General features: G+C 43.0%; 1 protein-coding gene across 1 annotated transcript in view; it reads right to left on the bottom strand.

Moving 5' to 3' along the window:
* The window catches only part of LOC134573683 (adenylate kinase isoenzyme 5-like), a 42,653-nt gene that overhangs the window by 12,428 nt on the left and 10,556 nt on the right, over nt 1-19,669 (bottom strand). Inside the window, exons 3-6 of the mRNA XM_063433465.1 lie at nt 17,832-17,996; nt 16,668-16,840; nt 14,758-14,871; nt 14,297-14,488 (exon numbers count right to left, since the gene is read on the bottom strand). Of these exons, the coding sequence (XP_063289535.1) occupies nt 14,297-14,488; nt 14,758-14,871; nt 16,668-16,840; nt 17,832-17,996 (644 nt within the window). The remainder of the gene's footprint in view (nt 1-14,296; nt 14,489-14,757; nt 14,872-16,667; nt 16,841-17,831; nt 17,997-19,669) is intronic.

The following is a 19,669-nucleotide window of genomic DNA, read 5'->3' as shown; positions in this document are numbered from 1 at the left end:
CATCTCGTCCCGGTTCCTTCCGCCCGGTGGGCGTTTCTGAGAGGGGGGGTACTGTCAGGGTACCTGTCGTCTCTACCTCTGAGGAGGTGAGACACTTGGACGTTCTTCCTCCCAAAAGGGTTGAATCACTCATTCCTCGCGGTTCTCCCGGTCGTTTACACGCCGGCCGCGAGGTATCCACTTCCTTTTATGACGCGGCGCTCAGTAGCCGACGGCATGACGACAACCCGTCCCGACCTGTCAATCAAGTCCTGAGCACGAATGAGGACTCGTCGGGGGCGTGATTACCTATCTGGAACCAGGGTATAAAGTAGGGCTTTCTACATTTGTTCATTGCCCTGTCGTGGTTCTAGCTTGTCTAGTCACTCAGTGCTCTTGTTATATTCTGTCTCTTTGGTTTTGACCCGGCTTGTTTGTTATACCTCGCTTACCTCTATTACCCTTGACTCGGCTTGTCTCTCACTTACCTGCTCTCTCGTTCCTTCGACCTCGGCTTGTCTCTAGACCATTCTTTACTTTCACCTATGTTAGTCCGGCCATTCTAAGGTCCGGTATACGTACCTATTACCTGTTTGTACTCTGCGTGTTGGATCCCTGTCCCGATCCTGACAGCCTGACAGGCAAGCACAAACTAATGATCTTTTTTGAAATGAAAGTCAGATATCAGTGTGACTGGTCTTACTCACAAAGAGCATTGGATTTGACAGACGGAGGTTGCCAGAGTTTCAATGCGTGACATGAAATATCTTTCTTCAAAGTCCATGTGTCATGTCTCGATGGGACACAGTCTCCATTTCCTATTACTTCATTGCCATTAATGACAGCTGCCATGAATGTCATGAGCACTATCCCATCTCACCCTACGGTCACTTGTACACCTCTCCAGGGACATCATACAGAATTATAGTCTGGCAGTCTTATTAGTACCAGATACTGCAGTCCACTGGAAATGTCCCAGTGGATCAGTCCAGTTCTGGAGAATACTGAAATCACAGACTAGTATCGCACGCACATAGCCACACAGTACTGGGCTGGCAAAGGCTCTAAACTACTACTACCTGCTTCTACACTCCATTAGTAATGTACCATCAGACTTCCCATCACATATTTAGGTGCTTTAATTCACAGAAATGTTTTGCCATGCTCCAATCTACAACCCCTGTGTTGTGAACCATTGCCAGTCCCCATGCCAACATGGCCCTGGTTGCTTACCTATGTGAATTTCCAATAACACGATATACATATACTCCCTCATATACAGACGTTTGCTTACATGCACCCATTACACTGACATTGGCCTGGATATTTTTTCTTCCTTTTCCTCTAGCTTAGACAAATGTTTCCAGGAAAATGGATCTACTAAATTCTCATTTATACACAGAAGTAGCACCATACAGGGAGTGCAGAATTATTAGGCAAATGAGTATTTTGACCACATCATCCTCTTTATGCATGTTGTCTTACTCCAAGCTGTATAGGCTCGAAAGCCTACTACCAATTAAGCATATTAGGTGATGTGCATCGCTGTAATGAGAAGGGGTGTGGTCTAATGACATCAACACCCTATATCAGGTGTGCATAATTATTAGGCAACTTCCTTTCCTTTGGCAAAATGGGTCAAAAGAAGGACTTGACAGGCTCAGAAAAGTCAAAAATAGTGAGATATCTTGCAGAGGGATGCAGCACTCTTAAAATTGCAAAGCTTCTGAAGCGTGATCATCGAACAATCAAGCGTTTCATTCAAAATAGTCAACAGGGTCGCAAGAAGCGTGTGGAAAAACCAAGGCGCAAAATAACTGCCCATGAACTGAGAAAAGTAAAGCGTGCAGCTGCCAAGATGCCACTTGCCACCAAATTGGCCATATTTCAGAGCTGCAACATCACTGGAGAGCCCAAAAGCACAAGGTGTGCAATACTCAGAGACATGGCCAAGGTAAGAAAGGCTGAAAGACGACCACCACTGAACAAGACACACAAGCTGAAACGTCAAGACTGGGCCAAGAAATATCTCAAGACTGATTTTTCTAAGGTTTTATGGACTGATGAAATGAGAGTGAGTCTTGATGGGCCAGATGGATGGACCCGTGGCTGGATTGGTAAAGGGCAGAGAGCTCCAGTCCGACTCAGACGCCAGCAAGGTGGAGGTGGAGTACTGGTTTGGGCTGGTATCATCAAAGATGAGCTTGTGGGGCCTTTTCGGGTTGAGGATGGAGTCAAGCTCAACTCCCAGTCCTACTGCCAGTTTCTGGAAGACACCTTCTTCAAGCAGTGGTACAGGAAGAAGTCTGCATCCTTCAAGAAAAACATGATTTTCATGCAGGACAATGCTCCATCACACGCGTCCAAGTACTCCACAGCGTGGCTGGCAAGAAAGGGATATAAAAGAAGAAAATCTAATGACATGGCCTCCTTGTTCACCTGATCTGAACCCCATTGAGAACCTGTGGTCCATCATCAAATGTGAGATTTACAAGGAGGGAAAACAGTACACCTCTCTGAACAGTGTCTGGGAGGCTGTGGTTGCTGCTGCACGCAATGTTGATGGTGAACAGATCAAAACACTGACAGAATCCATGGATGGCAGGCTTTTGAGTGTCCTTGCAAAGAAAGGTGGCTATATTGGTCACTGATTTGTTTTTGTTATGTTTTTGAATGTCAGAAATGTATATTTGTGAATGTTGAGATGTTATATTGGTTTCACTGGTAAAAATAAATAATTGAAATGGGTATATATTTGTTTTTTGTTAAGTTGCCTAATAATTATGCACAGTAATAGTCACCTGCACACACAGATATCCCCCTAAAATAGCTAAAACTAAAAACAAACTAAAAACTACTTCCAAAAATATTCAGCTTTGATATTAATGAGTTTTTTGGGTTCATTGAGAACATGGTTGTTGTTCAATAATAAAATTAATCCTCAAAAATACAACTTGCCTAATAATTCTGCACTCCCTGTATATTTAACATTACGAGGCGATATCAGAAGATGGGTGGAAAGTGATTGGTGCACAGGTGACATGATTTACCTATGTAATGTAAAATCTCCATCTCCCATACACCAAAAATCTTGTTGTAACCCTTAAAAATCTGCAGTCGATTCTATGCACGCTTTTTTTTTCTTATGATGTCCCTGAGTCAGCCAAATCTAAACTTTAAAATGGAAGAGCCTTGAAACTGTTTGTACCACCTAAACAAATGACAACTACAATGACCTGATATAAATAGCTTGATGGGAAGGAATAAAAAAGTATTATATTTTAAGTAGTACAGCTGCAGAATGAATCATGACTTAGCATTTAACGCCTTCATTAGGTTTGAAAAATGACTTGCCTCTGCAACATATTATTCTTTGGGAAAAAAATATATAACCAATAATTATTTTTTTTCTGACAAGCACGTTCAGCTTCCCACGTCTGATATTGCTTTTGGGTGTCTGTGCACAGTAAGCCATAAAGAGGACATTCATTAGAAAGCCTGTGCTGAACTACCAACAATATAAGACCCATTAAATTGGGTAATAATTATATCTATACCCCAGGCCATAGTTCAAATTGACGGAAAATCTAATATAATAGTATCTGTTCTGTAATATAAGACGGTAATCTCTGATTAACCCTGATGTAACTCAGATGTATCTTCAGCTGGTAGCGTTAAAACTCATCCAGAACATAGGTAGGCAGGCAAAACTATCTGTCCCCCTCCTCCCCCCGCCACAGGCATGACTGTATGAAAGAAGTCAGTGTTAGGACCCGCTTAGGGGGGTCTGCCTTGACGTTGGCAGGCGGGCATTCCCTCCAATGGCCATTGGAGCAACTAAATGACCTCCATTTGTCTAAATATACATAGGGATTAAGGAGAAAGCGCAGGTAACGTTTTTCTTTTCTTTGGTTTTTACTATATATTTGTCACGACAGTGACCCCTTCTCGCAGAGTGTAACCTAACTATAGAACGTATACCGGACCTTAGAATGGCCGGACTCACGTTAGAGTAGTCAAATGGGATAGCCAGAGGTCAAGGGATAACAGAAGACGGGATAACGATAAGCAAGCCAAAGTACAGGGAACCAGAGAGTAGAGTAGTCGAATAGAGAAGCCAAAAGTCAAATACCAGGGTAGAATACAAATATCACAGAAAGTAGCACTAGGGGAACCAGCAAGAACCACACTAGGGCGTCTTACTGCTGTCAGGGCAGCCCTTTTATAGTGTGGTGTGTGTAGCCTTAAAACCACGCCCCCAAAAGGTCCGGGGGCGTGGCCGCGTCAGGACCTTGTCGGCTTCAAGCCGACGGCAGTGGCGCGCATGCGCCGAACCTAGAAATTCCGAGCTGAGTGAGCGCCCGGCGTCAGAAGTGCCTTGCCGCTCAGTGAAGAAGGATGCTGTGCTGCGTGGGTCCGAGGAGGTCAGGTAAGGTATCGTGACAGTACCCCCCCCACAAGGACCGCCCTCAGGGCGGTTAGAACGCCTCCTTCCAAACAAACGAACCAGGCGAGGGGCGTGAACATCAGAAGCGTCCACCCACGAACGATCCTCAAGACCATAACCCTTCCAGTCTAAAAGGTATTGAAGTTTACCCCTAGAAAAACGAGAACCCAAAATAGACCTCACTTCATATTCGTTTTGTCCCTCCACAACTTCAGGAAGAGGTACTACGAGTAAACCGATTACAAATTAATGGCTTGAGAAGTGAGACATGAAACGAATTCGGTATTTTCATATTAGAGGGTAAACGAAGACTGTAACAAACAGGGTTGACACGTTTGAGAACCTGAAACGGGCCAATGAATCTGGGAGCAAATTTCATAGACGGGACCTTAAGTTTAATGTTTCGGGTACTTAACCACACTTTATCCCCGACCATGAACGTGGGGGCAGGTCTCCGATGCCTGTCCGCATTAGCTTTGTACACACTAGCCCTTTGAGTCAAGATTTGTTTAACCCCTAGCCAAGTCTCCCTCATATTCCGGACAGTGTCATCCACACTTGGCACTCCCGTAGAAGGGACGGAACTTGGTAGAGTAGTAGGGTTAAACCCATAATTGATAAAAAAGGGGCTGTGTAAAGTGGAATCATGGACATGATGGTTGTGAGCAAATTCTGCCCATGGTAACAACTCCGCCCAGTCATCTTGATGAACCGAAGTGAAACAGCGGATGTATTGTTCCAGGCATTGGTTCATCCTTTCCGTAACACCATTAGATTGGGGATGATAAGAAGAGGAAAGGTTAAGGTTGATACCCAACTGTCCACAAAACGCTTTCCAGAAACGAGAAATAAATTGAGGGCCCCTATCAGAGACAATATCATGGGGTACCCCATGTAAGTGGACAACCTCCCTTATAAATATAGAAGCCAGTTCAGAAGAGGTAGGTAATTTATAAAGAGGGACCAAATGAGACATCTTGGAGAATCTGTCAATTATCGTTAATATGACAGTGTGGTTCTTAGAAGGAGGTAGGTCTACTACAAAATCCATGGCAATACTCGACCACGGAGTCTCCGGAATAGGCAAGGGCATGAGGAGACCTAAAGGACGACCCTTAGGGGATTTAGTAGCGGAACAAATATCACAAGCAAGGACAAACTCACGAACATCCTTCTTGTAGGAAGGCCACCAGAACCGTTCCACCAGCAATGATGTGGTTTTATGTATCCCTTGATGCCCTGCCATTTTGGAATCATGCATGAGGGATAGTACTCTGTCCCGATAGGCCAATGGCACATATAGTTTTCCTTGTGGAACAGTCAAGGTAGTGCGATCTTGGAACGTAGATAGTTCCTCTATTAATCCCGATGAGACTCTAGCATAGACAGTGGCGACGATACGATTCTTAGGGATTAAAGAGGACATAACTTCGTTGGAGGATGTAAAAGGTTCATGTTGGCGGGATAGGGCATCAGCCTTAATATTTTTTGACCCCGGCCTATATGTAACAATATAATTGAAACGATTGAGATATAGAGACCAACTTACTTGTCTGTCAGACATTTTCTTGGCTTCACTGAAGTAAGAGAGGTTTTTATGGTCTGTAAAAATGGTAACAGGGAGGGGTGACCCTTCAAGCAAGTATCGCCATTCTTTAAGAGCAGAAATAATTGCCAACAACTCTCTCTCCCCTATATCGTATCTTTTCTCAGTTTCTGTTAATTTCTTAGAGAAAAATCCACATGGGTGCAATGGTTGATCATCCGAAGGTCTTTGAGATAGTATCGCTCCTATCCCTGACTCAGATGCATCTACCTCCAGTATAAAAGGATGGGAAGGATCAGGATGCCGTAATACTGGCGCTGAAGAAAAGGCTTCTTTTAATGAATCAAAAGCTCTCTTAGCTTCTGGGCACCATTCCCTGTGATTCCTTCCCTTCTTAGTCATAGCAGTAATAGGGGCTGTTATAGAAGAAAATCCTTTAATGAATTTCCTATAGTAATTGGCAAACCCCAAGAAGCGTTGGATTGCTTTAAGTCCAACTGGTAAGGGCCATTGCTGAATGGCCTCTAACTTTTTCGGCTCCATTTGGAAACCCGTACTAGAAATGATGTATCCCAGGAAATGCACTTCTTCCTTGTGGAATAAACATTTCTCCAATTTACAATAGAGACCATTCTCTAATAACTTTGAAAGAACCAATCTGACATGTTCATAGTGTTCGTTCATGTTTTTAGAGTAAATCAGGATATCATCTAAGTATACTATTACAAACATTTGTAAAAAGTCTCGTAACACATCGTTAATGAAGTCCTGGAAGACTGCTGGGGCGTTGCATAACCCGAAGGGCATAACTCGATACTCATAATGACCATAACGAGTATTAAAAGCAGTCTTCCATTCATGCCCCTCTTTAATTCTGATTAAATTATATGCTCCCCGCAAATCCAGTTTAGAAAAGACAGTAGCTCCTTTCAACCTGTCAAATAGTTCAGTCACTAAGGGGATAGGATAAGCATTACGTATAGTAATCTTATTTAACCCTCTGTAATCAATACAGGGTCTTAAATCCCCCTCTTTCTTAGATACAAAGAAAAACCCAGCGCCCGCAGGCGATGAAGATTTAGTGATAAACCCCTTCTTTAAGTTCTCAGCAATGTATTCCTCCAATACTTTATTCTCGGCTATCGACAGGGGATAAACTGTACCTCGTGGAGGCATAGTGCCGGGCAACAATTCAATAGAACAATCATAGGGACGATGAGGAGGTAATCTTTCTGCCTCTTTAGGTTCAAAGACATCTTTAAGATCAATATATTGGTTGGGTATTTGGGTGGTCAATGGTTCCATAGTAGGTATATTGATCAAACCCACTGGTTTGATCGGAGTAATGCATTTACTGTGACAAGATTCTCCCCATTTAAGAATCTCCCGCTTCTCCCAGTCAATCGAAGGATTATGCTGGGCTAACCAAGGAAACCCAAGTATTACAGAAAAAATAGGGGATGTTATCTGTTGCAGGGTGATAACCTCCCTATGAAGGAGACCTGTAGATAATACTAAGGGAATGGTTTCCTGGGTAATAAGAGGTATCGACAGTGGTCTACCATCTATGGCCTCAACGGCCAAGGGTGCAGATTTTCTTTGGAATGGGAGATTATTTTTCTGCCCGAACAAGTGATCCACAAAATTCTCGGCAGCCCCAGAATCAATTAAAGCAAGGGTGGATACTTTCTTTCCTTCCCATTCTAGAGTAATAGGTAGAAGAAGCCGGAGATCTTTTTTATCATTGAAGGAGGACATACACATAACACCCAAGGCCTGTCCCCCCTGGGGACTTAGGTGCGAGAGTATTCCGGCTGGCTAGGACAATTCACTCGTGTATGTCCCTTCCTGCCACAATATAAACATAAACCTTCCCTCCTACGGTATTGTCTCTCTGTCTCAGACAATCTTGTAACCCCTAATTGCATGGGTTCTGGAGGGGTAACTGTTGGGGTTTCTGACGAGGGATAAGTCAGAGCAAGACGTTCCGGCACCCTCCTAGGTCTCTCTCTGGTATTCTGCCTATACCTAAGGCATTCGTCAATATGAGCCAAATATGTTATCAATTCCTCTAGAGTGTCTGGTAAATCTCTTGTGGCCACTTCATCTAAGATTCTGTCAGACACTCCATTCAGGAACACATCCACGAAAGCTTGTTCGTTCCATCTGACTTCTGCAGCTAAAGTACAGAACTCCAAAGCATAGTCTACTAGAGAAAGGGTACCTTGTCTTAAACGTAACAAGGATTTGGCAGCGTTAGTCTTTCTGCCTGGGGGATCAAAAGTTCTCCTGAAAGCTGCAACAAAGTTTATATAATTAAAGACAATTGGGTTGTCATTTTCCCACAAGGGATTAGCCCAGGTTAAGGCCCTATCTACTAACAGGGTGATAACATACCCAATCTTAGCCCTATCGGTAGGGTACGCTCTAGGATGGAGTTCAAAATAGATGCTTATCTGGTTCAAGAACCCCCTGCATCCCTTAGGATCACCCCCATACCGGAGAGGTGCTGTAGCCTGATTGGAAGTGCCTGTAGGTAGCACTTCCATGGGATGTTCCTGGGGTCTCTGACTAGGAGTCTGCTCCTCCGGCTGGAGATAAGCAGTACGGTTAATTAACGTCTGTACGGCGAGAGCGATCTGGTCCATACGATGGTCCAGTTCCTAAAACCTATTGTCAGTACCAAGCCCAAGAGGGTTAACACCTGCAGGGTCCATGGCCCTAGTGTAATGTCACGACAGTGACCCCTTCTCGCAGAGTGTAACCTAACTATAGAACGTATACCGGACCTTAGAATGGCCGGACTCACGTTAGAGTAGTCAAATGGGATAGCCAGAGGTCAAGGGATAACAGAAGACGGGATAACGATAAGCAAGCCAAAGTACAGGGAACCAGAGAGTAGAGTAGTCGAATAGAGAAGCCAAAAGTCAAATACCAGGGTAGAATACAAATATCACAGAAAGTAGCACTAGGGGAACCAGCAAGAACCACACTAGGGCGTCTTACTGCTGTCAGGGCAGCCCTTTTATAGTGTGGTGTGTGTAGCCTTAAAACCACGCCCCCAAAAGGTCCGGGGGCGTGGCCGCGTCAGGACCTTGTCGGCTTCAAGCCAACGGCAGTGGCGCGCATGCGCCGAACCTAGAAATTCCGAGCTGAGTGAGCGGCCGGCGTCAGAAGTGCCTTGCCGCTCAGTGAAGAAGGATGCTGTGCTGCGTGGGTCCGAGGAGGTCAGGTAAGGTATCGTGACAATATTGGGGCTGATGTGTGTTGTAGTCCTTGCTGCTTAAGCGCAGGACTTCTCTTTTTGTATTTGTATTTACTTTGCATCACACAGCCTGGTTACAATGCTGCTACCCATCCCATGTGTTCCCTATTAAGGGTTAATAAGTATAGGGGTGTATATAAAAAATACCCCTTTCTGTCTCATTAGAGATATCTTTGCCAGAAGCTCAAGGAAGCAGGCTGAAGGGTCAGTGTTAGGACCCGCTTAGGGGGGTCTGCCTTGACGTTGGCAGGCGGGCATTCCCTCCAATGGCCATTGGAGCAACTAAATGACCTCCATTTGTCTAAATATACATAGGGATTAAGGAGAAAGCGCAGGTAACGTTTTTCTTTTCTTTGGTTTTTACTATATATTGGGGCTGATGTGTGTTGTAGTCCTTGCTGCTTAAGCGCAGGACTTCTCTTTTTGTATTTGTATTTACTTTGCATCACACAGCCTGGTTACAATGCTGCTACCCATCCCATGTGTTCCCTATTAAGGGTTAATAAGTATAGGGGTGTATATAAAAAATACCCCTTTCTGTCTCATTAGAGATATCTTTGCCAGAAGCTCAAGGAAGCAGGCTGAAGGGTCAGTGTTAGGACCCGCTTAGGGGGGTCTGCCTTGACGTTGGCAGGCGGGCATTCCCTCCAATGGCCATTGGAGCAACTAAATGACCTCCATTTGTCTAAATATACATAGGGATTAAGGAGAAAGCGCAGATAACGTTTTTCTTTTCTTTGGTTTTTACTATATATTGGGGCTGATGTGTGTTGTAGTCCTTGCTGCTTAAGCGCAGGACTTCTCTTTTTGTATTTGTATTTACTTTGCATCACACAGCCTGGTTACAATGCTGCTACCCATCCCATGTGTTCCCTATTAAGGGTTAATAAGTATAGGGGTGTATATAAAAAATACCCCTTTCTGTCTCATTAGAGATATCTTTGCCAGAAGCTCAAGGAAGCAGGCTGAAGGGTCAGTGTTAGGACCCGCTTAGGGGGGTCTGCCTTGACGTTGGCAGGCGGGCATTCCCTCCAATGGCCATTGGAGCAACTAAATGACCTCCATTTGTCTAAATATACATAGGGATTAAGGAGAAAGCGCAGGTAACATTTTTCTTTTCTTTGGTTTTTACTATATATTGGGGCTGATGTGTGTTGTAGTCCTTGCTGCTTAAGCGCAGGACTTCTCTTTTTGTATTTGTATTTACTTTGCATCACACAGCCTGGTTACAATGCTGCTACCCATCCCATGTGTTCCCTATTAAGGGTTAATAAGTATAGGGGTGTATATACAAAATACCCCTTTCTGTCTCATTAGAGATATCTTTGCCAGAAGCTCAAGGAAGCAGGCTGAAGGGTCAGTGTTAGGACCCGCTTAGGGGGGTCTGCCTTGACGTTGGCAGGCGGGCATTCCCTCCAATGGCCATTGGAGCAACTAAATGACCTCCATTTGTCTAAATATACATAGGGATTAAGGAGAAAGCGCAGGTAACGTTTTTCTTTTCTTTGGTTTTTACTATATATTGGGGCTGATGTGTGTTGTAGTCCTTGCTGCTTAAGCGCAGGACTTCTCTTTTTGTAACTGTATGAAAGAAGACTGACCTGCTGGGTAGGGCTGGGTACACTTCTCAAAACATACAACTGTTTAAACTACTGTATACGAAATATCCTGGCATTAAAAGGGAACTGTAATCGAAAGTACACTGTAGTGGTTATGGTGCTATTAGGAGTGCTTTGACAAAGATTGGGGCTGCCTTGATACTCAAAGCTGCCCCCTCTATAGCCGCATTAATAATGTAAAATTACATTCTCAGTGTGAATCAATCTATTCTGAGTGTATAGGGTCAACCCGCCCAGAGAGCCCTTAATCTAATCACTGCCATCCAGGATGGACATAATTCTGATTCGTTATGTGGAAATTAAATGTCTACATTGTGACTGTGGCTGCAGAGAGCGGCATATTTGGGAGAGTGGGGACAATCACAGAGCTTGCCACAGATCTGCTCCAAAACTGTCTGCTCCAAAAACGACAGAGGGAAACTCCAAATGTGGACCTCCTCTTATTATGACGTTCTTGGACTCCCCTATTCTGGATGGACCAGGAGGTGGAGGTCTTGTCGAGGAATGGAAGGGGAGAGGATATGGAGGTCTTCCTAGGGGACGGGGGTGTCTTCTCATCCCACCCAGTGCACGCTCATTAACTCTTTCCTCAGTTCTCTCTCCTCCACTTTCTGTTCATTCTCAATCGTGTCCTGTCCCTCTCTTCTTTCATCTTTCTCCTCTGTCTTTGAGTTTGAATGATTTGCAGTTTTTCTCTTTCATTCATATTGTCTTATAAATATGCTTCATGTGCGGCTCTTATTATTATTTAGGTTTGAGCAACCTTTCTTACCTGTTCACTATTTTTCAGTGTGATTCTAGGAGGAGAATGTTCATTCACTGTAGTAGAATGTTGTGCTGTTTCAATGTCATTCTAGGTGGAGAATGTCCATTCACTGTAGTAGAATGTTGTGCTTTTTCAGTGTGAATCTAGGAGGAGAATGTTCATTCACTGTAGCACAAGCATGTCAAACCCACGGCCCACAAGGACTGTCTTTGCGGCCCTACGACCACATGCTGGTTTTATAGCAGAGTAGGCACCTGCTTTCCCCACATTGTAGGTGCCTACTCTGCTAACACTTACCCGGCCTGGGAGGGTGGCCAGTGAGGGAGCTCAGTGTTCCTGCTCCTCACTGCTCCCTCGCGCGTGCCGTCTGTAGTGAAGCCTGTTGCCGGAATATGACGTCATATTCCGGCACCACAAACCGCGCAAGGGAGCAGTGAGGAGCAGATAAAAGGACCCACATTGGCTCCAAAAGTTACGGAGCAATAAAGAAAAGTATGTGTAAGTGTGTGTGTGTGTGTCTGTCAGTGAGTATGTGTCTGTGTCAGTGAGTGAGTGTGTGTGTGTCTGTCAGAGTGTGTGTCTGTCAGAGTGTGTGTCTGTTTGTCAGTGAGTATATGTGTCTGTCTGTCAGTGAGTATGTGTGTGTGTCTTTCAGTGAGTATGTGTGTGTCTGTCAGTGTGTGTGTATGTGTATGTCTGTGAGTATGTGTGTGTGTGTGTGAGTATGTGTGTGTGTCTGTCAGTGAGTATGTGTGTATGTCAGTGAGTATGTTTCTGTCTGTCTGTCAGTGAGTGAGTGTGTCTGTCTCTGAGTGTGTGTGTGTCTGTCAGTGAGTATGTGTGTGTGAGTCTGTCAGTGAGTATGTGTGTGTCTGTCAGTGAGTGAATGTGTGTCTGTCAGTAAGTGTGTCTGTCTGTCAGTGAGTGTGTGTGTTTCTGTCAGTGTGTGTGTATGTGTGTGTGTATCTGTCTGTCAGTGAGTATGTGTGTGTGTCTGTGAGTATGTGTGTCTGTCTGTCAGTGAGTATGTGTGTGTCTGTCAGTATTTGTGTGTGTCTGTCAGTCAGTGAGTGTGTGTGTCTGTCAGTTTGTGTGTCTGTCTGTCAGTGTGTGTGTCTGTATGTGTGTGTCTGTCTGTCAGTGAGTATGTGTGTGTGTCAGTTAGTATGTGTGTGTGTCTGTCAGTGAGTATGTGTGTGTGTTTGTCTGTGAGTATGTGTGTGTCTGTCAGTGAGTGTGTGTGTGTGTGTGTGTCTGTGTGTGTGTGTGTGTGTGTCTGTATGTGTGTGTCTGTCAGTCAGTGAGTATGTGTGTGTGTGTATGTGTCTGTCTGTGAGTGTGTGTGTCTGTCAATAAGTATGTGTGTGTCTGTTAGTGAGTATGTGTGTGTCTGTCCATGAGTACTTCTGTGTGTGTCTGTCTGTGAGTGTGTGTGGGTCTGTCTGTAAGTATGTGTGTGTCTGTCAGTGAATATGTGTGTGTGTCTGTCAGTGTGTCTGTCAGTGAGTGTGTGTGTGTGTCAGTGAGTATGTGTGTCTGTCTGTCTGTGAGTGTGTGTGTCTGTCAGTATGTGTGTGCCTCAGTGAGTGTGTGTGTGTGTGTGTGTGTCAGTGAGTATGTGTGTGTCTGTCAGTGAGTATGTGTGTGTGTCTGTCAGTGAATATGTGTGTGTGTGTGTGTCTGTCAGTGTATCTGTCTGTCAGTGAGTATGTGTGTGTGTCTGTCAGTGAGTATGTTTGTTTGTGTCTGTCTGTCAGTGAATATGTGTGTGTGTCAGCGGGAGGATCAGATTTGGCACAGGGTGGTAGAGGGGAGTGCTGTGGTTTAGTAGAGGGGGTGACTGGGATTTAGTAGAGAGGGTGCTGTGGTTTAGTAGAGGAGGGTGACTGGGATTTAGTAGAGGGGGGTGCTGTTTTTTTTTATACTCTAATTTTAAAAAAAAAAAACACGTTTCTATGAAAGTTTTTTAAAATTTATTTTTGTGGCCCACATAAACTTAAACCTTGTTTATGTGGCCCGTGCCAGACTTTGAGTTTGACATGCTTGCTGTAGTAGAATGTTGTGCTTTTTCAGTGTCATTCTAGGTGGAGAATGTCATTCACTGTAGTAGGATGTTGTTTTTATTACAGTGTCATTCTAGGAGGAGACTGTTGTGCTTTTTCAGTGTGATTGTAGGAAGAGAATATTCATTCACAGTATCAGAATATTGTGCTTTTCATTCTAGGGGGAGAATGTTCATTCACTGTAGTAACATACAGTACATTTTGGCAGAATGTTGTGCGGTCTCTATTTAAGTACATGACCAGAAGGTAAATTCATTTGTATAGTCCGTGGGCAAGACAACTAATGATATATATCCACCTACCATAGATTGAAAGCTTGTTTGAGCAGGGCCTTCCTCTCCCCTTTTTCTTATTTTAGAGTTCTGAGTATAAATACTACTACTAATAATAGTTATGACTTCTCAGTGTAAAAGTAGAAGGAGACATTCAAGTTACCGTACTTTGATAGAATGTTGAGTTTAGAGGTAGAAGGTATAATAAATATTTTCCATTCAGCAATTTGGGCCTAAATTGTGAAATTTGGCTGTAAACTCATCGGTCCGTCGCTAAACCTCTTGGTAATTGTGTTCATGCATGTCTGAAATGTAAGTGTACGCTCTAATGTCCCTTACCCTGGCGATGAGCCCCTTGTCCTGGTAATATTTTACAATCAGGGGTAAATTTTGTTTAAAGTTCTCCAGTCTCCTGTCGATGGCGTGAGCATTATCATCTGGCCGCCCTTGCTGAGCAGATCGTCTCTCTAACCTTTGCCGTAAACGCTGGCTCGAGCAGGCCAGGAAAATCACAAGGTCCGGAATACCAATCTGCAGAGAGGCAAAAATCATCAATGAATCACTCAAGGGTTATTTTTTCATATTTATGCTGTGCTGTCTTTTGATTGATATCACTCTATAAAATGCCTGGATCGCAACTGAATTCATTTTCTTCAGTGTAAAATTAGAGCTAATTTGCATAAAATATTGTGCTGTAGGAAGCAGAGAAACCATCTGACTAACGAAAATGTCCTGCAGGGGAATGGAGCGTTCCTTTAAGAATGGTACATCTGGTGAATTTAACAGTGCTTAGGCCATACCTGTTCTTCAAACGTAAATGCTTGTCCTATGTCCCTTGGAAAACCATCCACCACAAAACCACGTGCGTCCTGATGATTTATAAACTGTTGTTTTAACTCCTCAATTGTTGTTTCCTGCAAGATGAAAACATGACATTGAGAACACTCGTAACATAAGATGATGAGATTCCAATGTTAATTGTATTGTTTTCGACTGATGAAGTGCTAACGTACATGATGATGGGTGCAAATACGTGGTGACTAACTGGTTTCCTAATAGATTTTAAGGTGAGTTTTTCGTCAGCTGTTTTTTACCAACAGGTCAAAAAGAGATTTATTCACTAAACAGTTGTGAACATATTTCCGTGTTCGAAGTATAAGACGTGGGGAATTCTAATATGATGTTAGATTGCTTCTTGCCAATCTACATGAGATATCTCTGTGTGTTTTAATGGTCAATTAAAACGCTTTTATTGAACCTGGTAATATTTTTTTCTACTTCACAACAGTGAACTGTAAATTGAAAACTGATTTAAAAAATTGAGGCCCCCAAAAAAGCAAAAATTATCCAACTTTCCTTCAGTCGCAGTTTGGGTATGAATTCTGCAATTAGGTTTTGATTAACAACCATTTACTGTTTAGTAAATAAACCCCTAGCTGTCATAGCAAACAGCATTGAAGATAAAATCTCTCAGAAAAAAACGAATAAGATTTGTTTTGTGCCTTTAGCACACTCCAAGGCTGGCCTATCCGACAATCAGAGTTAATCCGTGGTTGCTGAACCATGTCCTTATTTTTACAATGCCAGGAGATGAACCCAGCTCCTCCAAATTCACACTCGTTTACACCAACACAGTCTATTAACTATTTAATGAGAGATGTAGGGTTTCTACATTCACCATGTTTTTCGGGGGACATATATCTTTAATTCATGCTGATGGTGATCACAGGAAAAGAGTTGGCATGCAGTATGTATCATTTGAGGGAAATCAGTTAATTAATCAAGCTAATGCCTGGATTTCGACTTATTTAACGACTTGAATCAATGCCTTAATACAAACCATAAAGGATGTCTTCCGATGACATGGGATTATAAATAATAAAAAAAATGTTTTTAAATTTGAGACAGCTGGCAGTTAAGTAATAACAGTGTTTCACATACAAATCCTATTTAATAGGGCTTGATCGATGTGCCTACAACAATATTTAATACTGTATAGTGTGCACATGATAACGTTTTAAATTAAGAGATTTTAGCAGGGGAGTGCTGGCAAGGATTGGCCACTGGCACAGGGTCTGTGAGTCTCTGGATCACAGTACTATTCTTCTGTTGATTAAAACCATCAGAATGTGCATTGGAATGCTGGTTGGCAGAGTACTGAAGCAGGGAGGCATCAAGGCCTTTGCTAGCTCAGCACTGTGTGGGTTTGTTCTTCGGCTGGTTGGCAATCTCGTTGCTCTGGTCTGAGCTGGAGCGTCGTAGCTGAGATAATTCCCATGAGACCGCAGTACCTGAGGAGACCAGGCCACCAGACTATGATGACTATGCATGGTGTCCTTGGACATGATGAGATAACACAATGCTCAAGACACTCATCACACATGCTGGTGGCAATGGACTCCTAGGAAGCAGAATTGCATCTCTTAGGTACTCAAAATCTCCGAGAATGCTCCCACATACTGTGCAAGAATAGTAACTACAGCAAGTTCCATATGCCAAATCCATATATTCCATATTCTGAGTACGTAGGACCATCCACAAATAGATCTCTGAGCTTTTCGGGCAAAAACATGCCATGTAAATGACTCTAGAGGCCAAAATTTGCTAGCCCTTCCCTGAACATCAGGATCTTGATAAAATCCTGTTTGAAGACTAGGTGAATTTATGCATTACAGGTGATGTTTGAAAATACTGAAAATAGCACACATACAGGAGGAGCGAGTTCTCCCTTAGAGATAATCTGGGCAATTAATTCCCATTTGCGGTCACTGCTTGCATGGTGGATCAGCTGTTTGCGCAGAATATCGCCAACAGAAATACAGATAAAACCAAAATGTGAGGCCATCTTGGTGCTCTGAGTTCCTTTCCCACTTCCAGGACCACCTGAAACAAAGAAGACAGAAATCGATCAAAACCTTTAACAGGACCAAATGCCACCCAGCCTTAGAACTGGGTGATGTTTTTTTTTTCTCAAGGTCAAAAGTAGGGTTATTCACCAAAGTACAAACTGTTTGAAATCCAAAATAAATTTCAAATATTAGGCCGAAGTAGCCATATTTGAAACATTCTTCAAATCAGATTGTTTTCAGCAGGGCTCTTTTAGTCTAAAATTTTAAACTTTCCTGAATAATCCTGTTTACCTCAAGTTTTGTAGTGTACGATTAGATTGTCATTGTCACACAGAGTGAAAAACATCCCATTTTGATGCTATTTATACCTTCCTAATTGAGCCCTTCTTACTCATGTCTTGGAGATAAAACCACATTTGCCACAATATATTAGAGTTTCTACGAAGACTCATTTTAGATCCACCTAGTTACCACTGCTACACTGGAATTCACGATGGGCTATAAAAGGTCCAATATAGAATTATTTCAGGTTCAACAGGTTTGACAATATCTCCCTTTCAGGGTTTAGCAGTGGGATGGTTCCCTGCAGATGGGTCATAGGCCCTCTGCATCTAGTGTGCGCACATCAATCATAATAAAATATTCTACAGGTGATATCACAGGGTTCTAAACAGGTCTATGAAAACTCCAAGCACATCCGAAAAACTATTCAGAAGCCAAGTTTGGTGCATTTTAGAACATTTGCACCCTAATTCTTTATAGTCAACCTTCTGCTTTTAATCTTTATATGATATCTGTCACCTGCCTTGACCTCAGACTGAACTACTGACCTAGATTCTAGCTCTCTGGCTAGTCCCTTTGATCATTCTCTGCAGATTTCATCAGATACTTTACGGAACCTATTAATGTGTTCTCTCTAACTTCTTTTGTTTGATCATCAAAACTAAGGACAAATAGAAGCAGAATTACTGTGTAGCCCTTTAGATCAATTTGGGACCAGTGAGTACATTCGCTCCCCATCTCACCTATAACAAAGATTATTTTGGGTCTTTCTCTGTTAGGGTCAAATACATCATATTCCTGGATAAGTCCTGAAGACTCTGTCATATCTGAATCACTGTCAATGGAGAATTGTGACTGGATAGGAGGCAGGCGCTCATAACGTCGTATCAATGGGGGAGGAAGGACCTCTGAAATAAAAGGAACCAGAGAAACTGCAACATTATATTACTACATTATTAATTACATTACTACATTACAGTACCAGGGGCTATTTATTTAGGGATGATTTGGGAGATAATCAGAATCACAAGATCTGCCTATTGTCCAAGAACAAAACATGTCATTCATTTCATTCAAAAAGAAAACCAGGCAAAAATGAAAGTGCTAAAATAAAGAAAATTTTAAAAAACAATAGAATTCTGTAAGAACCTTTTTTTTAAAAAAAATTTCTTTATTTAGGACAAGCACCAACAAAGCACTGAATTACAAATCTTTTGAACATTACATATAGTAATAATTTTACAATAATGTAACAGTTGAAAACCAAAAACATATTTACAACAAGATACAACAGTCGAGGACATGTTCGGGTGGACAACATATTTGGACAAAAAAACAAGACAATAGCCCGCTATAGGCAGAACAACACATTGGTCTTCCTTTTCACTAATATGGCGTTCGGGTAGCCGTAGTATTTGTACATAACACTTTGAGCGTCTCCTGGGCAGGGCATTACCATTTGAAGCAGTGACTGTAATAACCTTTTAAACAATATATGGTTTCTTGCAACAGAGGTTTAAAATAAAGCTGGTAAAAGATGCCATCTTACTTTTCAAACGGAATATAGCTTACATTAAAGGGACACTAGGCATCCAGACATCTTCACCTCAATGAAACGGTCTAGGTGCAGTGTCCCTGTCCCCTTAACCCTGCAATGTAAAACATTGCAATTTTAGAGAAACTGCAAGTTTTAAATTGCAGGGTTAAGACAAAATTTAGTGAATGTCTTCCAGATAGCTACTTAAGGTGCTTTCTGGCCTTTCACAGAGTTTAAAGGGACACTATAGTCACCAGAACCAGCTTAATGTAGTTGTTCTGGTGAGTATAATAGCTCCCTTCATGCATTTTCATGTAAACACTGCCTTTTCAGAGAAAAGGCAGTGTTTACATTGCCCTTAGGGACACCTCCAGTGGCCACTCCTTAGATGGCCACTGGAGGGGCTTCCTGGCTCAGGGCTGCACAGTTAGCAGCCCTGACATTCAGAGTACCCACGCTGTGCATGGGGATGCTGAATTTTCCTCATAGAGATGCATTGATTCAATGCATCTCTATGAGGGGGTGCTGATTGGCCAAAACGGCATTTGCCACCCCTCCCTCCTTGCCGATTTTAGCCAATCCAATAATTTGCTAAAAATTGGCAATTTTGATGATGTCAGCGCGGGCAGACCCATGGAGAGCTTAAAATAAGGTGAGTTTTAACCCATTCTGAGGGCCTTAAAGGGGGTGTGGGGGGGCAAGCAACCTAAATGGTGGGATTTCACTATAGGGTCAGGAATACATGTTTGTGTTCCTGACCCTATAGTGATCCTTTAACTTCATGGAACGATGCTGGCCGTCATCATGCAAAGCGCCTTAAAAATTCCCAAAGGAAAACATTGAATTAATGCTTTCATGGGGGGCGGGGCCGGACCGCCGAGCTGGACGGTCGCAGGCAGTAGGAGCTCCTGCTGCCTCAACTTTAAATATGCCGGAAAAACTTAATTTTAGCCAAGAAACGACCGACCACCATCACGCCTCAAAGCAGAGGGCTTGCTGGAGCCAGGGTGAGGCTGGCTTTTTAAGCTACAGTCCCCTGGAGGT

Source organism: Pelobates fuscus, chromosome 9 (assembly GCF_036172605.1).
Source record: "Pelobates fuscus isolate aPelFus1 chromosome 9, aPelFus1.pri, whole genome shotgun sequence".
In the NCBI taxonomy this organism is placed as follows: Eukaryota; Metazoa; Chordata; class Amphibia; order Anura; family Pelobatidae; genus Pelobates; species Pelobates fuscus.
The sequence above is the reverse complement of the archived record's forward strand: the minus strand, read 5'-3'. Positions and strand labels throughout refer to the sequence as shown.